Raw genomic sequence first — 23498 nt, forward strand, 5'->3', positions numbered from 1 at the left:
GAAGAAGTTTCTCCTCATCTCTGTCCTAAATGGCTTACCCCTTATCCTTAGACTGTGACCCCTGGTTCTGGACTTCCCCAACATTGGGAACATTCTTCCTGCATCTAACCTGTCTAAACCCGTCAGAATTTTAAACGTTTCTATGAGGTCCCCTCTCATTCTTCTGAACTCCAGTGAATACAAGCCCAGTTGATCCAGTCTTTCTTGATAGGACAGTCCCACCATCCCGGGAATCAGTCTGTTGAATCTTCGCTGCTCTCCCTCAATAGCAAGAATGTCCTTCCTCAAGTTAGGAGACCAAAACTGTACACAATACTCCAGGTGTGGCCTCACCAAGGCCCTGTACAACTGTAGCAACACCTCCCTGCCCCTGTACTCAAATCCCCTCGCTATGAAGGCCAACATGCCATTTGCTTTCTTAACCGCCTGCTGTACCTGCATGCCAACCTTCAATGACTGATGTACCATGACACCCAGGTCTCGTTGCACCTCCCCTTTTCCTAATCTGTCACCATTCAGATAATAGTCTATCTCTCTTTTTACCACCAAAGTGGATAACCTCACATTTATCCACATTATACTTCATCTGCCATGCATTTGCCCACTCACCTAATCTATCCAAGTCACTCTGCAGCCTCATAGCATCCTCCTCGCAGCTCACACTGGCACCCAACTTAGTGTCATCCACAAATTTGGAGAAACTACATTTAATCCCCTCGTCTAAATCATTAATGTACAATGTAAACAGCTGGGGCCCCAGCACAGAACCTTGTGGTACCCCACTAGTCACTGCCTGCCATTCTGAAAAGTCCCCATTTACTCCTACTCTTTGCTTCCTGTCTGACAACCAGTTCTCAATCCACGTCAGCACACTACCCCCAATCCCATGTGCTTTAACTTTGCACATTAATCTCTTGTGTGGGACCTTTTCGAAAGCCTTCTGAAAGTCCAAATATACCACATCAACTGGTTCTCCCTTGTCCACTCTACTGGAAACATCCTCAAAAAATTCCAGATTTGTCAAGCATGATTTCCCTTTCACAAATCCATGCTGACTTGGACCTATCATGTCACCTCTTTCCAAATGCGCTGCTATGACATCCTTAATAATTGATTCCATCATTTTACCCACTACTGAGGTCAGGCTGACCGGTCTATAATTCCCTGTTTTCTCTCCCTCCATTTTTTTTAAGTGGGGTTACATTGGCTACCCTCCACTCGATAGGAACTGATGCAGAGTCAATGGAATGTTGGAAAATGACTGTCAATGCATCCGCTATTTCCAAGGCCACCTCCTTAAGTACTCTGGGATGCAGTCCATCAGGCCCTGGGGATTTATCGGCCTTCAATCCCATCAATTTCCCCAACACAATTTCCCGACTAATAAAAGATTTCCCTCAGTTCCTCCTCCTTACTAGACCCTCTGACCCCTTTTATATCCGGAAGGTTGTTTGTGTCCTCCTTAGTGAATACCGAACCAAAGTACTTGTTCAATTGGTCTGCCATTTCTTTGTTCCCCGTTATGACTTCCCCTGATTCTGACTGCAGGGGACCTACGTTTGTCTTTACTAACCTTTTTCTCTTTACATATCTATAGAAACTTTTGCAATCCGTCTTAATGTTCCCTGCAAGCTTCTTCTCGTACTCCATTTTCCCTGCCCTAATCAAACCCTTTGTCCTCCTCTGCTGAGTTCTAAATTTCTCCCAGTCCCCGGGTTCGCTGCTATTTCTGGCCAATTTGTATGCCACTTCCTTGGCTTTAATACTATCCCTGATTTCCCTTGATAGCCACGGTTGAGCCACCTTCCCTTTTTTATTTTTACGCCAGACAGGAATGTACAATTGTTGTAGTTCATCCATGCGGTCTCTAAATGTCTGCCATTGCCCATCCACAGTCAACCCCTTAAGTATCATTCGCCAATCTATCTTAGCCAATTCACGCCTCATACCTTCAAAGTTACCCTTCTTTAAGTTCTGGACCATGGTCTCTGAATTAACTGCTTCATTCTCCATCCTAATGCAGAATTCCACCATATTATGGTCACTCTTCCCCAAGGGGCCTCGCACAACGAGATTGCTAATTAATCCTCTCTCATTACACAACACCCAGTCTAAGATGGCCTCCCCCCTAGTTGGTTCCTCGACATATTGGTCTAGAAAACCATCCCTTATGCACTCCAGGAAATCCTCCACCACCGTATTGCTTCCAGTTTGGCTAGCCCAATCTATGTGCATATTAAAGTCCTCCATTATAACTGCTGCACTCTTATTGCATGCACCCCTAATTTCCTGTTTGATGCCCTCCCCAACATCACTACTACTGTTTGGAGGTCTGTACACAACTCCCACTAACGTTTTTTGCCCTTTGGTGTTCTGCAGCTCTTCCCATATAGATTCCACATCATCCAAGCTAATGTCCTTCCTAACTATTGCATTAATCTCCCCTTTAACCAGTAATGCTACCCCACCTCCTTTTCCTTTTATTCTATCCTTCCTGAATGTTGAATACCCCTGAATGTTGAATACCCCTGGATGTTTAGTTCCCAGCCCTGATCATCCTGGAGCCATGTCTCCGTAATCCCGATCACATCATATTTGTTAACACCTATTTGCACAGTTAATTCATCCACCTTATTACGGATACTCCTTGCATTAAGACACAAAGCCTTCAGGCTTGTTTTTTTAAACACCCTTTGTCCTTTTAGAATTTTGCCGTACAGTGGCCCTTTTTGTTCTTTGCCTTGGGTTTCTCTGCCCTCCACTTTTCCTCATCTCCTTTCTGTCTTTTGCTTTTGCCTCCTTTTTGTTTCCCTCTGTCTCCCTGTATTGGTTCCCATCCCCCTGCCATATTAGTTTAACTCCTCCCCAACAGCACAAGCAAACACTCCCCCTAGGACATTGGTTCCGGTCCTGCCCAGGTGCAGACCGTCCGGTTTGTACTGGTCCAACCTCCCCCAGAGCCGGTTCCAATGCCCCAGGAATTTGAAACCCTCCCTGCTGCACCACTGCTCAAGCCACGTATTCATCTGCGCTATCCTGCGATTCCTACTCTGACTAGCAGAATGAACCATTTATCCCAACTCTCTTTTCTATTAGTCAGCCAATCCTCTCTCCATGCTAATATATTACCCCCAACCCCGTGAACTTTTATCTTGTGCAGTAACCTTTTATATGGCACCTTGTCAAATGTCTTCTGTAATTCCAAATACACCACATCCACTAGTTCCCCTTTATCCACCCTATTTGTTACGTCCTCAAAGAATTCCAGAAAATTTGTCAAACATGACTTCCCCTTCATAAATCCATGCTGACTCTGCCTGACTGAATTATGTTTTTCCAAATGTCTTGCTACTGCTTCTTTAATAATGGACTCCAACATTTTCCCAACCAGAGATGTCACTGGTCTATAGTTTCCTGCTTTTTGTCTGCCTCCTTTTTTAAATAGGGGCGTTACATTTGCAGTTTTCCAATCTGCTGGGACCTCCCCAGAACCCAGGGAATTTTGGTAAATTACCAACCAATGCATCCACTATCCCTGCCGCTACTTCTCTTAAGACCCCAGGATGCAAACCGTCAGGTCTAGGGGATTTATCCGCCTTTAGGCCCACCTCCTTAGTGATTGTGATTGTGTTAAGTTCCGCCCCCCCCATAGCCCCTTGACTATCCACTGTTGGGATATTTTTAGTGTCCTCTACCGTAAAGACTGATGCAGAATATTTGTTCAGAGATTCTGCCATCTCAATGTTCCCCATTGCTGATTCCCTGGTCTCATCCTCTAAGGGATCAACATTTACTTTAGCCACTCTTTTTCTTTTTATATACCTATAGAAACACTTGCTATCTGTTTTTATATTTTGCGCTAGTTTACTTTCATAATCTTATCTTCCCTTACTTAATAATTTTTTTAGTCATTCTTTGCTGGCTTTTAAAAGCTTCCCAATCTTCTGTCCTCCCACTAGTTTTGGCCACTTAATGGGCTCAGGTTTCGGCCTGAGTTGCTTCCTATTTTTTTGGAGCATCTTAGAAATTGCAATTCTCGGCATTTAGTTTGCGCCAGTTCCAGTGAGTTAGAATAGTTTCATTTTGGAACAGATTTCTTTTTCCAAAAGAGGGCGTGTCCAGCCACTTACGCCTGTTTTGCAAGTTTAGGCAGCGAAAACTTACTCCAAACTAACTTAGAATGGAGTAAGTGTAGATTTTTGTACGCTCAGAAAAAACTTGCCTACACTTGTAAATCAGGTGTAGGGAACGAGAGATTGGGGGAGGGGGGGGGAGAGAAGTTTACAAACATTAAACACTTCACTTTTACAAATAATGAGCCATCATCAATAATAAATGATAAATAAATCAACCAATAAATCAATCAAAAAAAATAATAAATAAAAATTCAATCAATAAATCAAAAATGTAAGTTTCTACTCACCTGCAGCACCGGGAGCCCTCCAACAGCGTGCTGGTACGAGACCCCCCCCCCCCCCCCTCACCCCCCAATGTGTTTCTCTCTGTCTCTATCAGTGTCTCTCTCTCTGTCTCTGTCTCTCTGTGTGTGGGGTGGGGAGAGGCTGAACGGGAGGGAGAGGGGTGGGGGGAGCTGAATGGGAGGGAGGGCGGGGGGGGTGGGTGGTGGAGCTGAACGGGAGGGAAGCCCGAGTCCCGATCTTCAATGCCTGATGAGCCCATTCGGCCAGGGCTAGGGACGGCGTTTTTCGGGCCCCTCCCACGCAGCCTGCACAGATTTGGGCTGCGAGGAGCTACTGCACATGCGCGCGCACTCTAGCGCGCATGTGCACAGGTCCCGGCACTGTTTTCAGCGCCGGAACCTAGCTCCGCCCTCCACGCGTTCTGCTGTGCTGCGCCAAGGGCCTGGATCGACCGGACGGCGGGGAGAATACCAAGATAAAGAATAGGCACCGTTTCTGTTCTTAAAAAGTCGCCGCACCACACGGAGGTGCGCCATTCTAACCCTGGGTGCAAACTTGGGCCCCATATGCCCTTGTTTTTAATTGGATAGCATCCTTTATTTCTTTAGTTCGCCATCGATGGCTATCTTTTCTCTTACACCCTTTCCTCCTCACTGGAGTATATTTTTCTTGAGAGTTATGAAATATCTCCTTAAATATACGCTACTGTTCATAAACCGTCCTACACTTTAATGTAGTAAGCATATGGGAACATGTAGGCAATACGAATCACAACATAATAAGGATTAAGATAACGATTGAGAAAGACATAAGTAAGACAAAACCGAAGTAACAGATTGGAATAAAGCAAATTTTGAGGGAATGAGAAGTTAACTAAGAAATATATTAACCAAGAAACAGAACAGCAGTCGGAGCTTTCTCCATAGAAATATAAGGATTAAAACTTGATTGGCACAGTAGTTTACTTTTACTGGGGGAGGGTGGAGACGCAGAGAGAGACTTCTGATTCACATAAACATCAGTCGCCTTAGGTGGATTGTGTATAATATCTTTGTAAGTTTAAGATAAAGGACAATGGGGGGGGGGGTGGAATTTTACCTTATTTATGAAGAAGGTAGTTTGAGAAATAAGTGCTACAATTAAAATATTTTCCCTTGTATTTTTTTCTTGAAAATGTGATCAGAAAATAATGTAATTTTAAGGGTTCCTTATTGGAGACTGTACACAAGGCATTTCCCAAGTTTCTGTCTACTTTAATGAATCCACATTGTTAGTAGAGTCCAATAAATGTGATTCTGAAGCTCAGTGCTGACCATGTCTGCTACTCTTGTTCACAGGGGCTGGAGGGAGAGGATGATGGTGCTATTAGCATGCTTTCTGATAATACTGCCAAACTTACATCTGCAGTCAGGTGGGTATTAACCTAAAAAGACTTTGCATTTACTCGGCTGTATTTTTCAGAGTTAATATTTGTAGACCAGCTTTTAAAAAAAAAAAAAATAGTATGGAGATTGTTTATTGTTAAATATGCTACTCTAACTTCGTAGATCCAATTCCAAGATAGATTAATTAAAAAAATTCTAATATTAAGCAAGAATACATTTTGCCGGACATGTGAACTGTCTGGAGCCTCTCTATTGGTCTCAGAATAGCGCCACAAGAAACAATGGGGACCGTGACTTCAGACTAGCATGTTCTTCTGGAATCCTGTGGCTCTAGGTTAGTTGTATGGCCAGTCCGAAATTTCAGCCCTGCTGTTTCCTATGGAATACAATGATAACACACCCCATCAGTCATGTGACTAGTGAGACCAAGCAGGGAGGGAGACCCGAATGGATAGTCTCCATGCTGGCAATACATTTCACCTTTTAGCAAACTACCTGTATTATAATTTTTCTGTAAAATGGCAAAGCACTTCTGAACATAACGTTCTCGTGCCACCTGCACCTCAAACATGTTTTCCTCTTTAGCAATACATTGATGCTTCAGTGCTGCATTTCACACACTACCAAAGACAAGGAACTAAATTCAGTATCAAATTCTGGCATAAATGGGCAGACTAAGGTTTTATTGTGTACATCAAACAATGACATTCTACAAACTGTAGAATGGAATGTGGTAAATGTGCTTCAGAATCAGAGCAATGAGATGAATAATCAGTTCAGTTTGACGCAATATATATTTTTTTGTAGGTGGCACTCTCATCCATGACATTCTATTCAGTAGTGAGAAATTTACTGGAATCTATTATCAGGAATAGAGTAAATTATCACTTGGAAAAGTAAGCTAATTTGGAAGATAGATAATGTTTAACTAGTCCCATGAACTCACTGCCTGAAAGGGTAGTAGAGGCAGAAACCTTAATCACATTTAAAATGTACTTGGATTTGCACCTGAAGTGCTGTAACCTACAAGGCTATGGACTAAGAGCTGGAAAGTGAGATTACGTTGGATAGCTCATTTTCGGCCGGCACAGACACAATGGGCCAAATGGCGGCCTTCTGTGCTGTAAATATGTATGATTCTATGATGAAAATCTTAATTAGAGTAACTGAGGTGGTAGATAGAAGAGGATTGGTCATTGTTACATGCATGGACTTTCAGAAAGTTTTTGGTAAATTTCTATATCAGGGATTACTAGGAAAAATTAAGTTGCGCACAATTGGAAACAACCTTGTGGCACAAATAGGAAATTACTTGGGTGGTAGAGAGCAGACAATTGGTACAAAAGGGACACTCGTTAGTAGGCAGTGACAAATGATGTGCCTTCCCCAGGAGTCAGTGTTCGGACCCAGCTTTTTACCATGGACACAAATGAGCTGGATTTGGAATAGAGAGGGTACATCTAGTCTGTAAATGATAAGGAGCACTGTTTTTCATTTTTTTGGGGTGCACGGCACCTTTAAAGGGCTGTGTGAGCCATTCAAAATATCGCGCCTATGCATTTTTTCCTATTTTAAAAGTCGGTGAGCCAGCTGTTCGAAACTGCAGAGGGCTGCGTGACTGCGCAGCTTAAAGGGAACATTGCTGAGGAGCTATAGTGAATTATGAAAAAGTAGGACATAAAATTGTATGACGATATGGCTAGATTAATCGAGTGGGCAGAACAATGATAGATTCTATTTAATGTAATTAATTTTTAATATAGTACACTTTGGTTCCAAGAACAAAAGATTAGTTTTGAGGTGACAACAGCAAAAATGAGTGCTTGTTTTCACAGTGAACGGGGGGTGATCCTTTCCCTTATTAATACCTCTCGGAGGATACAAAGCCAGGGGAAAATATTGGTTACTAACATCATATCCTGAATTGTTTTTGTTATGATAGATACTCCGAATGTCCTCCATTGGATATGCGTGGAAATTTGAGAGCTGTACTTGGCTCCTTGGGTTCATCTATTCCACCATACAATCTGCTAGATAAATCCCTCCATAGTCTTTGATAGAATGAGAAATTTAAAATGTACTGTTGCTCTATATATTTCTTATGCATAGTTTTCTCTTGACAGTTTGGAAAAAAATTAAAAGTCGTGATATTTTTTTAATGCTTCTTTTGCCATTCTCTTGCCAGTCAGAAAAGTTAAAATACAACATTTTTGTTCTGCTTTACACTTACTATAAGAGACTTGTTTCTCAATCCCAACATCATGCTAGAATTTGAACTAGGTCCTTCCATCCAACCATCTTTACCAGGAATTGATGAATGCTGGCCAACTATCAGAATTTTGGATTTCATTCAACTGTGCATATCATTCAAGTGCACTTAAAATCCAAATACCTGCTTCTATAATGAAGCAACATGAGGAATATTAACCATAACTGTGAAGAAATGACCCGGAATAAATGTTTGGTCCATTTTTGGGAGCAATCCTCTCTTGATGGAGCTGATAAATTATTGTGATTGATATCTGAAAATGTTAATGAAGATATTAAACAATGTGGTAGCAAGATTGTAACAATGTAAGTGTCCAGGTAATATCAATATATTTGTGAAGATCATCATAGTATAGCGAGGATTTAGAGTAGAAAAATAGTGACTTGCAGCCGTAATGGTCCAGAGACTTATTCAATCATCCTGTATATCTATAATATATAAAAAATCTTATGTCTGCACACATTTACTCTCTACGAAACATTGGGGCGTAATTTTCTGCCCTTAAGAGTGCCCCGTAATGGCTGCCCAAGATTCCGGTTTAGGCATGTGAAATGCGAAAACATGGAACTTGCAATCTGTCAGGCATTCTCTTGTTAGGTCGTATGAATTCGAAAGAAATGGGCATTTGCTGGCGGAGAGTTGGGCAATTTGCTGAACTTCTGCCCAGTGAATGCCCTTGAAATTCTTGCATCTTGTAAAAGCAGGCGTAAGGCCTACTTTTACCAGCGTAAGAGTTTAAAAAAAATTTTTATCACTCATTTATACATTAAAAACACTGTCCAATAAGGTAAATTTGTTTTTAGCCCCGTTGAAACATAATTTTTTTCTCCCCAAAATGTAATTTTTTGTTTAAAATACTTAATTAAAAGGCATTTTAATTAATTTTAAATATATAATTTTAAAGAATTTATTTCATGTGTTCGTGTATTTTTTAAGTGATCCCCATTCATACTTGTGGGGATTCCGTTTGTACGGAGCTCCCTTAAGCATGAATGGAAATTCCCTTCTTTTATTGATTGAGCTGGCCCATGTGATCCCAGGGGCGCTTGCGAACCAAATTTTGGGCCCTTATTTTGTTTGCCCCTCTTTTTTTCTGCCTTATCCATTATGAATTTCTATGTCCACTTTTATAATAGAAATTGCTTATGTAAACTGGTCATGTTGCAATTATACCTTACACCATTGGTGGAAGTGTAATGCCTCAGCCTGTACTGCAGAGAAACTTCTATGCTCTAGCCAGCTCTACTCTTCTTCCTAACTTGCTTGGTTCTGCAATTTAACTATAAGTAATATCAAATCAATGTTTATATTAAATTAAAAACAATTTAAAACTTTTAAATGGGGACTGAATTATTTATTGCACACCCTGCTGTATTTATGCCTCATCTTGTAACCCCTCTTCTTAGATCTTGACCCCCTGCGAGATTAACCAATATCTGTCTTTCTAAATAAATTTTACCCTTTGTGTAACTGTCATTTTCCGCCTAATTTTACAAATAGCACAATCCACGAAGAACAAAATTTCACTGATCCAATTTAGTTTTAGGCGATTTTGCATACACTTCCAGGTAAACCTGGCCTTTAAAGCCACCAGTAAGAGCAACTTGATTTTACAATTATTCCTTAGTTTCTCAGCAGTGATTGCTGAATTGTTAGTTTGTATACTGGGTCTACGATACAATTGTAGTTCTGGGAAATCAAGGTACTGTAATGCACTTGCATGCTTCTCACTCCTTGAGAGGTTCTTCCTGTTGACAATACCTAATACTGGATTAGGTATTGTCTCCAAGCATACTACCTATTCCTGCTCTTCATCATTTGTTTACCTAGCAATTATTGCACTGCAAAAAGTAATTCCGCATGTGTGTTGGTGGACTTTGAGACATTATAATGCAAGGCTTATGTTTTTCTTCCTTTCTTCCCTCCCCTCAGTAATCTACAGCAACTCTGTACACACTTTATTGTAAAATAAATGTTCTTATAGACTACTGAGAAGTATGATAGCTGTCATTTCTACATAACCAGATAAGGCTGTGAGCAGCAAATCCATGAATGGATTATGGTCATCCTGTTTTATGTTTTGTTTGTATTTTAATAAGATCTAACACATTTTGTTTAAATTATGTAAATTGTATCTTGCCTCCCTTCAGTACTGCTACTATATTAAAATTCCACTAAAGGGATTGAAGTTAATTATTTCACAAATGCAATATTTATGAATAGCTATGGACCTAGTTTTTAAATTTCTAGATTCAAGATTTGTCTTTTGTTTTAAAAGTAAAATGTACTCTGATAATTTTGTATCTATCTCCCTTGAAGCTCTCTCCCTGAACTGCTACAGAAAAAAAGACTAATTGATCTTCATACAAATGTGGCAACAGCTGTTTTAGAGCACATTAAGGTATGATACTTATTGGCAATGTTCATTTTATAGTAATTTCACCATCAAATCCTTTTACATAGAATAATGACATTTCTAATTCTGTCCCTGCTTGAAATGTTTCATCAGTCAGTAGTTTGTATAACCAGAATGTTTACCATCTCTGGACCTCTGCATCTGAATGGCCAAAAGGTTTCAATATAATGAAGTAAAGAATGCATTTTCTGTAATTGTTTTACTATAAAAGATGATCTAATATTTAAATAAATTCCCCTTTAATGGATATATGGTGTCCTACAGTGTATAAAATTCTCAACCTCAAAGAAGTAGATATTGGACTGTTTTCCAATTTAAGGACAAATTATAGCGATGCTAAGCAGAAACTGTTGAGAGTACAGTTTTATGGAGAATTGACCAATGTTGTTTAGAACATTGTCCTTTCACCCTGGGACCTGGTTTTGAACCCAGTTCAGACTATTGGAATGGAAGTCTTCCTTCTCTAATGGCCATCAAAGTTCTATGTGAAATGAGCTTGGGCAGTCCTAATTATTTTTTTTTTTGCCTGTGTGTAAATTCGTGGTACCAAATGGCCCATAGTTTAGAACTAAATTAGCAATCTCACTTCAAGAGGTTGTAGATGGCAGAATGGGGTTGTCACATTGGTGCAATGAATTGAGGTTAAGGCATTTTGTTGGGCTAGAGTATAGGGAACGTTATCTGTATCTAATTTGTACTGTAACTGCCATTGGATTGCTTGATGCTGATACAAGGTTCAGAAAGTGGAAATTGTTCCATTTCCGATGCTGATTACCCCTTCACAAAAATGAATATAATTGATTCATGATTGGATGATATGAATTAAATAATTTACTTTGTGTTGTAATGCTGGACTTGCTATGACCAACATCTTACGTTTTGTTTCATATTCTTCGAACTCTGATTTTAAAAAAAGGTAATTTTGTTTTCATACTAAAGCAAAATACTGCAGATGCTGGAAATCTGAAATAAAACAAAGAAAATGTTAGTTAACACTCAGCAGGTCAGGCAGCAACTGCAGAGAGAGAAATGGAGTTAACGTTTCAGGTCGATAATCTTTCGTCAGAATTGGAAAATGTTAGAGATGTAACAGATTTTAAGCAAGTGCAGGGAAAGGGGGGAGGGGAGGTGTCTTGTATTTAACCATCTTGCAATGACATAGTCATGTAACTGTAACTCATGTACACTGTACCTGTACCATAGAAATGCACACCCTGACCGCAGGGGGTGAACTTGCGGGAGACACTCCTCACCTGGGTTTCTAGGCATAAAAGGGGAGGTCCCACCCAGGGTCAGCACTCCTTGGTCCTGGCAATAAAGGTGAAGGTCACAGAGTGACTGTGTCTGATATATCCATGCCTCGTGTGAGTTTGTAGTAAGGTGCAGGGACACCACAGGAGGAAAGAACAAAAGGGAAGGTCTGTGATAGGGTGGAAGGCAGAAGTGATTAAATGATAAATGGTATGATTGTACAAAGCAAAAAGAGATGGACCAAGCAAAAATATTATGATTCTATCATTTTCTTCTCTGTCCTCCACCTGAATGGTATGTGTCAATTCAATGTGGCACTCTTAGGCCAGGCTAAGAACTAGCAAATCTCATCAACTGATATGAGCAAGTACTATAATTTTCTGATTGAGTTACCGGGTAATTCCTGTACAGGGTAATTCCTGTAAAGTGATTAATGCAACTGCAGTCTTTAGAGCACAAACAATACCCACTTTCCACATTGTCTTGAACCATTTACTAGTCTTTGTGTCAAAAGGAAACAATAAATAAATCATGTTGGAATCTTGACAGCTAATTTGACACACAGGATTTGGAAACATTTTTGGAAATCTGGGATTTGAAACAACTTATTCCAGTTGTACTGAAAACAAAGCCTGCTGTGTGGAAATATTGCGAAAAACGTACCAGATTTCTGAAGATACTAAGCAGCTAATACAATGGGCTCAATTTTCCACAGTGATTTGCGCCGTTTTTTTTGAGCAGGCTGCTCTTTTTGGCCTGAGTTGAAAAATCAGTTTCCCCAATAAATTTGCACCAGCGTAACTCAGTTAGTTACGTTTTTTTAGGTCACTTTTTTTTCAGCCAAAGGGGGCGTAACCAGCCACCTACGCCATTTCTGACCATTTAGGGAAGTTTGGCCAGCTGAGAGTTACTCCAGTTGTGCTTAGGCCAGCGTATGTGGCCACTGTAGAAAAACCTTCCGGAGAATTAAGGAAATCGGCGCAGGTAAGGAAATCGGGAGAGAGAAAGAGATTGTGCTTTTCCATTCCTTTAATGTGTTGGGAGCTGGCTGTATGCTTCACTTTACAGCCTCAGCTCGCATTGTGTCCCTGGTTACCATGGCAGCCCGATCTTTTTGGTGCAAATCAAGGCTCCACCCCCAAAACTAAAGGTCGGGTTACGCCACGCCAAAATGAAGAAATCCAACGAGGAAGCTTACAATATTTTTTTTTTGGCGTACTTTGGCCCCAAGACATCGGGCGTAACTCTTCAAGTACGCCAAAAAAATGCTTTGGGGAAAATTGAACCCAATAACATTTTTACTTTGAAGGCCCTGCTTTGTAAACTGTTAGACCATGATGTGAGTGGTCTGTGGAAGGAAAGAGAAATTGACCAGGTCGGGATCTCTTACTCTGTTTTGTTGAAGTGTTGCCTCCTCCTGGGTCTAACAAGGAAAGGAATCTGGCTTGTCCGTAAAAATCTTATAGGCTGCATGATGCTTCTTTCCCAACTGAAAAAAAATAGCGAGTGGATAATTAATTTTGTACGGGTAGGGGCGGGGCAGGGGGGAGTGGGGCGATTGGTGGTAAAAGAACAGGAGAGAAAATTGAAACATAAGAGTTCTGTAAATGAGAGTGATAAAACCAGACTTCAAAATTCTTCTGATGACTCTCAGCAGCTTGATGTGATATTAAATCATGTGGACCAGGGAAGGATGCATGGTTTGTGCGTAAATGGCTAATGTCAACCCGGGCAGTGGTGGGAGCATTGGCTTCAGTTTCCTTGACTAGCAAGGGGAAAGATAAGCTGGGTTTCTCCCTCCTGATTACTATCCCGTGATCCTCGCAGGAAGGTATACCCGTGTGGCAATCTGGTAAGGATTGGACCTATCTGTTAATGAAATATTCTGTTGGCAATCACTGTCCATGTTCCAAATTGCAAATTTGAGGTACCTGAAGAGCTGCTGGTGCTTTCCCAGCTGAATCGCTGTATGTAGGAAAGGAGGGAAGAAAGCTTTGGAAGAGAATTATTCTGACTGTTTCTTCACCCCTCTTAATCATTTGGGTCCTGGGATGCCTTTGGTAATAAGTCAGTCCAACAGAATGTTGTTTGTAAGAAAATCTGTTGCATCATAATCCAAAAAATATTGCAACTCCATCTGATATAGTTTAAAGACTTGTGTACAAGCCAGGCTAAACACAGTGATCGCCCTGGGTTCCCTGATGAACACCTGTTTACTTATGTAAGTTGATCTATTCATAGCCTTTTGGCAACACGCTACCATTTCTGTAACCTCATTACTTCCCTTTGCTTTTATCATTTTCTGGTGTTACCCTCTATTTCTGAGGAGTGGGAATCTTTATTATCTTTCTGAATTTAACTGCTTGAATTTGAATCCTTCTGTATATAAATATACGTTATGGGTTATCTATCTGTGACCAGTCACCTTAATACTTAAGTGCGGTTCATTTGGAACACTATGTCCTTTCACTTCTGATGCCTGTTGTTTCAATCAAGATCAGTCTGATGGAAGCAAACTAGCTTGCTTTTTTTGCTTGCTATAAGTATCCTATGTGAAGAGTTTGTACAGATGCATTCCAGTTCCAATTAAGCTAGAGTCCATAGTGCAAAACTGCTTAGACACTGACGGACACGAGCAGAGACCAGAGAGCTTTTGGGTGTGGGAAATGAGGCGCCAGCGGGAGGTCGAGGACGCGTCGGAGAGGCGGAGCAGCAGAGTCGGGGGCCAACAAGAGGCCCATCAGTCGGGAGGCGCCAGCGGGAGGTCAAGGAGGTGTCGGAGAGGTGGAGCAGCAGAGTCGGGAGGCCTACAAAAGGCACATCAGTCGGAAGACCAGCTGCAGCTGCAGCAGGGAGGCAAAAAAGAAATAGAAAGAAATCGAAAGGTGACATTACAGCCAAGGGGGTAAGTGATTGGCTGGTGATTGGTGAGTAGCTTTTCTTTCTTTCTTTTCTTTATCAGTAAGTAATCTTTAGCATTGTTGCCAAATTAAGTTAATTTAAGGGTTAAATCATGGCAGGAGAGCTCCGACACGTGTTATGCTCCTCCTGTAATATGTGGGAAGTCAGGGACGCTTCCAGTGTCCCTGATGACTACGTGTGCGTGAAGTGTATCCGCCTGCAGCTCCTGACGGACTGCATTGCGGCACTGGAGCTGCGGGTGGATTCACTCTGGAGCATCCACGATGCTGAGAATGACATGAATAGCACGTTTAGCGAGTTGGTCTTAGCGCAGGTAAAGGGTACACAACCAGATAGGGGATGGGTGACCAACAAGAAGAGTAGTGCAAGGAAGGTAGTGCAGGGGTCCCCTGCGGTCATCCCTCTGCAAAACAGATACACCGCTTTGGGTACTGTTGAGGGGGATGTCTCATCAGGGGAGAGCAGCAGCAGCCAAGTTCATGGCACTGTGGCTGGCTCTGCTGCACAGGAGGGCAGGAAAAAGAGTGGCAGAGCTATAGTGATAGGGGATTCGATTGTAAGGGGAATAGATAGGCGTTTCTGCGGCCGCAACCGAGACTCCAGGATGGTATGTTGCCTCCCTGGTGCAAGGGTTAAGGATGTCTCGGAGCAGGTGTAGGACATTCTGAAAAGGTGGGTGAACAGCCAGTTGTCGTGGTGCATATAGGTACCAATGATATAGGGAAAAAATGGGATGAGGTCCTACGAGGCAAATTTAGGGAGCTAGAAGCTAAATTAAAAAGTAGGACCTCATAAGTAGTAATCTCAGGATTGCTACCAGTGCCACGTACTAGTCAGAGTAGGAATTGCAGGATAGCTCAGATGAATACATGGCTTGAGGAGTGGTGCAGAAGGGAGGGATTCAAATTCCTGGGACATTGGAACCAGTTCTGGGGGAGGTGAGACCAGTACAAACCGGATGGTCTGCACCTGGGCAGGACCGGAACCAATGTCCTGGGGGAAGTGTTTGCTAGTGCTGTTGGGAAGGAGTTAAACTAGGGGGATGGGAACCTATGCAGGGAGACAGAGGGAAATAAAATGGAGGCAGAAGCAAAAGATAGAAAGGAGAACAGTAAAAGTGGAGGGCAGAGAAACCCAAGGCAAAAAACAAAAAGGGCCACATTACAGCAAAATTCTAAAGGGGCAAAGTGTGTTTAAAAAGACAAGCCTGAAGGCTCTGTGCCTCAATGCGAGGAGTATTCGGAATAAGGTGGACAAATTAACTGCGCAGATAGCAGTTAACGGATATGATGTAATTGGCATCACGGAGACATGGCTCCAGGGTGACCAAGGCTGGGAACTCAACATCCAGGGGTATTCAGCATTTAGGAAGGATAGATCGAGAAGAAAAGGAGGCGGGGGTGGCGTTGCTGGTTAAAGAGGAAATTAATGCAATAGTAAGGAGGGACATTAGCTTGGATGATGTGGAATCGGTATGGGTGGAGCTGCGTAATACCAAAGGGCAGAAAACGCAAGTGGGAGTTGTGTACAGACCACCAAACAGTAGTAGTGAGGTTGGGGACAGCATCAAACAAGAAATAAGGGATGTGTGCAATAAAGGTACAGCAGTTATCATGAGCGGCTTTAATCTACATATTGATTGGGCTAACCAAACTGGTAGCAATGCGGTAGAGGAGGATTTCCTGGAGTGTATTAGGGATGGTTTTCTAGACCAATATGTCGAGGAACCAACTAGAGAGTTGGCCATCCTAGACTGGGTGATGTGTAATGAGAAGGGACTAATTAGCAATCTTGTGCGAGGCCCCTTGGGGAAGAGTGACCATAATATGGTAGAATTCTTTATTAAGATGGAGAATGACACAGTTAATTCGGAAACTAGGGTCCTGAACTTAAGGAAAGCTAACTTCGACGGTATGAGGCAGGAATTGGCTAGAATAGACTGGCAAAGGATACTTAAAGGGGTGAGGGTGGATAAGCAATGGCAAACATTTAAAGATCACACGGATGAACTTCAACAATTGTACATCCCTGTCTGGAGTAAAAATAAAACGGGGAAGGTGGGTCAGCCGTGGCTAACAAGAGAAATTAAGGATAGTGTTAAAACCAAGGAAGAGGCATATAAATTGGCGAGAAAAAGCAACAAACCTGAGGACTGGGAGAAATTTAGAATTCAACAAAGATGGACTAAGGGTTTAATTAAGAGGGGGAAAATAAAGTACGAGAGGAAGCTTGCAGGGAACATAAAAACTGACTGCAAAATCTTCTATAAATATGTGAAGAGAAAAAGATTAGTGAAGACAAACGTAGGTCCCTTGCAGTCGGATTCAGGTGAATTTATAATGGGGAACAAAGAAATGGCACACCAGTTGAACAAGTACTTCGGTTCTGTCTTCACGAAGGAAGACACAAATAACCTTCCAGATGTAATAGGGGACACTGGGTCTAGTGAGAAGGAGGAACTGAAGGATATCCTTATTAGGCGGGAAATTGTGTTGGGGAAATTGATGGGATTGAAGGCTGATAAATCCCCGGGGCCTGATAGTCTGCATCCCAGAGTACTTAAGGAAGTGGCCCTAGAAATAGTGCATGCATTGGTGATCATTTTCCAACAGTTTATCGACTCTGGATCAGTTCCTATGGACTGGAGGGTAGCTAATGTAACATCACTTTTTAAAAAAGGAGGGAGAGAGAAAACGGGTAATTATAGACTGGTTAGCCTGATATCAGTAGTGGGGAAAATGTTGGAATCTGTCATTAAGGATGAAATAGCAGTGCATTTGGAAAGCAGTGACTGGATCGGTCCAAGTCAGCATGGATTTATGAAAGGGAAATCATGCTTGACAAATTTTCTAGAATTTTTTGAGGATGTAACTAGCAGAGTGGACAAGGGAGTACCAGTGGATGTGGTGTATTTGGACTTTCAAAAGGCTTTTGACAAGGTCCCACACAAAATCAAAGCACATAGTATTGGGGGTAATGTACTGACGAGGATAGAGAACTGGTTGGCAGACAGGAAGCAGAGAGTCGGGATAAACGGGTCCTTTATAGAATGGCAGGCATTGACTAGTGGAGTGCCGCAGGGCTCAGTGCTGGAACCCCAGCTCTTTACAATATACATCAATGATTTAGATGAAGGAATTGAGTGTAATATCTCCAAGTTTGCAGGTGACACTAAACTGGGTGGCGGTATGAGCTGTGAGGAGGACGCTAAGAGGTTGCAGGGTGAGTTGGCAAATGCATGGCAGATGCAGTATAATGTGGATAAATGTGAGGTTATCCATTTTAGGGGCAAAAACACGAAGGCAGAATATTATCTGAATGGCTGCAGATTAGGAAAAGGGGAGGTGCAACGAGACCTGGGTGTCATGGTACGTCAGTCATTGAAAGTTGGCATGCAGGTACAGCAGGTGGTGAAGAAGGCAAATGGTATGTTGGCCTTCATGGCTAGGGGATTTGAGTATAGGAGCAGGGCGATCTTATTGCAGTTGTACAGGGCCTTGGCGAGGCCTCACCTGGAATATTGTGTTCAGTTTTGGTCTCCCAATCTGAGGAAGGACGTTCTTGCTATTGAGGGAGTGCAGCGAAGGTTCACCAGACTGATTCCATATGACTGATTGACATATGAGGAGAGACTGGATCAACTGTGCCTTTATTCACTGGAGTTCAGAAGTATGAGAGGGAATCTCATAGAAACGTATAAGATTCTGACGGGACTGGACAGGTTAAATGCGGGAAGAATGTTCCCGATTTTGGGGAAGTCCAGAACCAGGTTACATAGTCTTAGGATAAGGGGTAGGCCATTTAGGACTGAGATGAGGAGAAACTACTTCACTCAGAGAGTTGTTAACCTATGGAATTCCCTGCCGCAGAGAGTTGTTAATGCCAGTTCATTGGATATATTCAAAAGGGAGTTAGATATAGCCCTTACGGCTAAAGAGATCAAGGGGTGTGGAGAGAAAGCAGGAAAGGGGTACTGAGGGAATGATCAGCCATGATCTTATTTAATGGCGGTGCAGGCTCGAATGGCCGAATGGCCTCCTACTGCACCTATTTTCTATGTTTCTATGAAAGGTAGAGTAATTAGGGTTGCATTACAGAGGATGGATTCTAGCTGCAGTTTACTTTGTTTGTCCTTGAGTTATGTCCGACAGGCTACTGGTGAAAGTGGAACATTTCAGTTTAGACAGAATGTCGGTGGCAGCTGTGGCTCAGAGGGAAGCACACTCGCCTCTGAGTCAGAAGGTTGTGGGTTCAAGTCCCACTCCAGGGACTTGAGCACATAAATCTAGGCTGACACTCCAGTGCAGTGCTAAGGGAGTGCTGCACTGTTGGAGGTGCCGTCTTTCAGATGAAACTTTAAACTCAGGCCCCACCTGCTCGCTCAGGTGGACATATTTCGAAGAAGAACAGGGGAGTTATCCCTGGTGTCCTGGCCAATATTTATCCCTCAATCAACATAACCAAAACAGTTTTATCATGTGACTGTTTGTGGGAACTTGCTGTGTGTAAATTGGTTGCTGTGTTTCCCACATTACGACTATGGTGCAAATGTACTTAATTGGCTGTAAAGCGCTTTGAGACGTCTGGTGGTCGTGAGAGGCACTATATAAATGCAAGCCTTTCATTATTTATTTTATTTTTAATTTTCTGTAACATTTCACACATCTCTGCTAAATTCGTAGATGCTTTGAACTTTTTGATGGGATTTAAACTTTTGCCTCCAGTTTCCTCATCTGATGTTTTTCCTGATGTTTCTTTTTTCTATAGTCCAAGCATTTAACCAAATGCATATGTTGTATCTGATTTTTTGAGAAAATGTCATCATCTGGTTCTGCTGCTTAATCTGTGAAGCTCCCCCTGGTGGCATCATCATCACCCAAGATGCAGCTAATTTTTGTGCAAAGTTTATCTGGTACAAAATTATTTTCACCTAGCTGATAAATACGCCTTGTAGAAATTCTAAAGATGGTAATGTTAATATTTTTCCCAATAGGCTCGAAAGCTAGATGTTTATTTTGAATACGAAGAAAAATTGATGAGCAAGTCCACACTGGATAAATCCCTACTGGATATGATCTCTGATCCTGATGGTAACTATTAAAGTTAAAATTAAAAACTTCTCCTTAAATCAGATGTAAATACTCATTCTCTGCATTTCTGCTAACATTTTAATTGATACTGTATTTCAGTAATTCAAATATTCCCAAATTAATAACCGTAAATGGATATAGAAAAAGTTTGTTAGATAATCCAGGAAATTTTAATTTTACTCCAGAGCTAGAAAGTGTATAGGATATATTTACTCCTTTTTATTCCACTCCCCCCATTTTATTCCCTTACAGGTCCCTTTGTCCTCAATCCTTCCAGGACATGCACATCTTTTGAGAGGGTGGACAAGGTGCCTACTTATAGGTACCTCCATAAGGTGCATCAGAGCTCCCGGGTAGAATGTACCTATCAAAGTCTTCCCAATGCCTCCCTATAGCAGCATAGCTGACAGGAAGTCAATAGAATAAGGGAATTAACTATATCCCTCCATTCAACAGCTGCACATGTTAGTTTTCACAATGCAGAGCACCACAGCATTGCCTAGCTGACACTGGACAGAAGAGACTGCCATGTCATTCTGTGACGAGCACTAAATAATAAATACTGCAGTTGCGAATATTCTGGGAATTTGGGATTGTGATGTGCAGTAATTTTTTCCCTTCAAAATTGACTAACTAGCATGGAAAGGTAGGAAAATACCCAGAAATTATCTATAGCTTAAAAATAAAATTGTCTAAATATTTGCATCTTTATTATTTTAACAATTATCTTTGATGCAAAGTCAAATCCATGTGCAATATAAATTAATTTCTGACAATATCTCCATTGTTCCACTGTGCTGATAAATGTTTTGCTTTCATTTTATAGGAGGTACTCCTGAAGATAAAATGAGGCTGTTTATCATTTACTGCATCAGTTCACCACAGCCACCTTCAGAGGTGAGTTGTACTTGATCATTCAGTCACTGAAAAGACTTTAATTCACTGACATAATGTAGAAAGACTAAGGGATCGAAATTCGGTACCGCCGTTTTTGAGGCAGTGTCACTGACTGCTGATTTTATCGGCAGGTGTTAGGTGCAGGCTCAAACTGCCAAATTCAGTTTTTACGCCCAAAGATGAGAGAGCAGCGCTAAAAAGTGGCATTGCACACTCATTCTTGGGCGGGAGCTCAAGAGGCCGACTGAATTTCGCAACGAGAGGCTGCCGCCATGTTAGCTGAAAAATGGAAAGAAAAGGGAAGAAAGAAAAAAAACCTCAAACTGTTACAACTAATGAAAAGATGATGAAATAAAGAAAGAAAAAAACTTACCTTGCTCTCTGGGCGAATACGCCTGAGCACCACGATATTCCCTCCACTTTTCCCAGTCAGTACGGATACCTTGCCGTTAGGCATCCGTACAAACCAAATATCGTGGGAGCAGCGCCAAGGGGGCGTTGCATGCTGGATGATGTCACCATGTGGGTGTGACGTTAGATGGTGCAATGTTACCTCTTGGCGCCTCTACCAAACAGCCTACTGAATTTCTCCCGAGCTGCTTAACACCGATGGTCGGCCTTTGCTGCCCATTAGCCACCTAGTGCCAACGGGCGATGTTATAAAGAGAATTTCGATCCCTAAATGCTATTACAATAATAGAAACCCTCATAATTTTGAATAACTCTATTAGGTCTCCCTGTAACCTTTTCTACTCTGTTGTACTATGGGCCCGTTTGATTTTTCTTCTATGACGGGATTAAAAAAAATAACAGGGCCAATATTTTGGACAAGTCCCTAATTTACAAAACTCGCTATTCCACAAAATCACCGATCTAATGTTACCAAAGTAAGAACATAGTATAATATTTTCTGTGTTCATTTGAGGCTGTTTGTGAAAAGCTTGCAAAATATGTTTTGTGCACACTTCTTGACTTTGAAATGTGACTACTATGCCTTTGGCTAAGTCTTTCATGCTAACTTTATTGTTTTCAGTCTAGAAGATTAAATGTAATTTTAAGAAACATTTAATTAGTACATTTTTACATTCTCACTTGCTAAAGTGCTTCACAACGAATAAATTACTTTTGAAGTGCAACCATTGTTGTTTTGTAGGGTAATGTGGCAGCCAATTTGTGTAAGCAAGGTTCCACAAACAGTAAATTAGTTGAGCAACTAGTTAATCTGTTTTTGGTGGTGTTGGTTGAGGGCTGAGTTTTGGCCGCCTTGCACTTCTTCAAATATTGCTATGAGGTCTTCATATCCATCGGAACAGGGGGACGGGACCTCGGTTTAACATCTGATCAGAAATACATCTCGGACATTGCAACATTCCCTCAGTACTGCACTGAAATATCGGCTTATACTATGTGCTCAAGTCCTGGAGGAGGACTTGAACCCGCAACCTTCTGACTCAGAGGTGAGAGTGCTATCATTGTAAGGGGGAAGCATAAGATGCTTCACAAGATTTAAGTAAAATGCCCAAGTTCAGTCAAATTTTGGGCATGCAATACGTTTTTGAAAATTGGCACACCAAAAGCCAGCCATGGATCTACACATCTGAGAAGCCGTGTATCACTGCAATAACCATCTTAAGGATTCTTAACAAGTGATTTCATGTACCTATCATGATTCCATGGCTACTTTCATAAACATGCTCATTAGTGTAGGACAAGATTAGCTCGATTGTAATGTCCCCAAAAATCAAATTGTTCACAGACATTAATCGTCTAGGTTTAGACATGAAGAATACCCACTTGGGTGAAGTACCAGTGGGCTATCATTACTTAGCATGTGTTATTACTTTCAGGAGAGATAGAGAAAATAGAGAGATGAACTTAGTAAGTGACTTTCTTTCATCCTGGTTGACATAAGCAAAATACTATATTCCGATAAACGGGAGCAGGTGACATTGGTAAATTAGATTTAATTGAAGGATCACCAAAAGTTAATGGTATTCCTTCCATCAGGCCATGTAATTTATAAAACAGATTGCTTATGATTTCATTTGTGTGAGATGCCAAATTAATGTAGCACCAAAAATGTCCACTTGCAGCTAATATAGAATGTATATTTAAAAATAATAATGGTGCCAGTTTTACACATATTTGTGTACTTTATTTTGTGTACAAATGAAACCTTATTATGTAATCTATTATATAAAGTTTGTGTGTCTGAGGCAGGTAAAGCTGTGGCCCTGCCACCTTTCACCCAGAACTGGCTTGACAAGAGATGATATATGAATTTTGTCCTCATTCATGTGCCTGATTTGTACTCTGCATAATGCATTTGTTGCTAAAAGCTTTAAAGATTCCTAAACTCTGTCCTGGTGAATGAATAGGAGAGAAAAATAGTTGCGATATTTGGTTTAAGATTAAGTTGGAGATTGCAAAGTGGATTCAGAGAAAAAGGCTGTCACAGAAAAGGGGATGAAAATAGCGAAGTTCAAGGAAATTTGCAGAAAGAAGCAAAAGGGCAAAACAAAAACTTAAATGGAAAAGTAACGGGTGATTAGAAGAGTAACAATGAAAGGATATCCAAGAGTTGAAGGAATGCAGTTTTGATGAGGGGATGGTATACAATGGGCTACATTGTCCAAAATGCTTCCTCGGAGACTCTGCTTGCTATATGTGTTTGCTTGTTGAGAACTATTCTATAATCACCCAAAAAGTAATTTCCCTTGTTCAGAAATAACTACTTCATTCAGTTAATATTTAAAGTTGCAGGTTATGTTACTCAATAACCTTAAAAGTGCATTGTAATTCAGGCTTATAAAGTAGTTTCCTATTTAAAAGTTTAAATTTGAATTC

General features: G+C 41.3%; 1 protein-coding gene across 1 annotated transcript in view; it reads left to right on the plus strand.

Moving 5' to 3' along the window:
- scfd1 (sec1 family domain containing 1) overlaps positions 1–23498 on the plus strand; it is a 255518-nt gene that overhangs the window by 91507 nt on the left and 140513 nt on the right. The window contains exons 13-16 of the mRNA XM_070877445.1: positions 5759–5832; positions 10395–10476; positions 19658–19754; positions 20581–20651. Of these exons, the coding sequence (XP_070733546.1) occupies positions 5759–5832; positions 10395–10476; positions 19658–19754; positions 20581–20651 (324 nt within the window). The remainder of the gene's footprint in view (positions 1–5758; positions 5833–10394; positions 10477–19657; positions 19755–20580; positions 20652–23498) is intronic.

The sequence above is a fragment of the Pristiophorus japonicus genome, chromosome 4 (assembly GCF_044704955.1).
Source record: "Pristiophorus japonicus isolate sPriJap1 chromosome 4, sPriJap1.hap1, whole genome shotgun sequence".
NCBI lineage: Eukaryota > Metazoa > Chordata > Chondrichthyes > Pristiophoridae > Pristiophorus > Pristiophorus japonicus.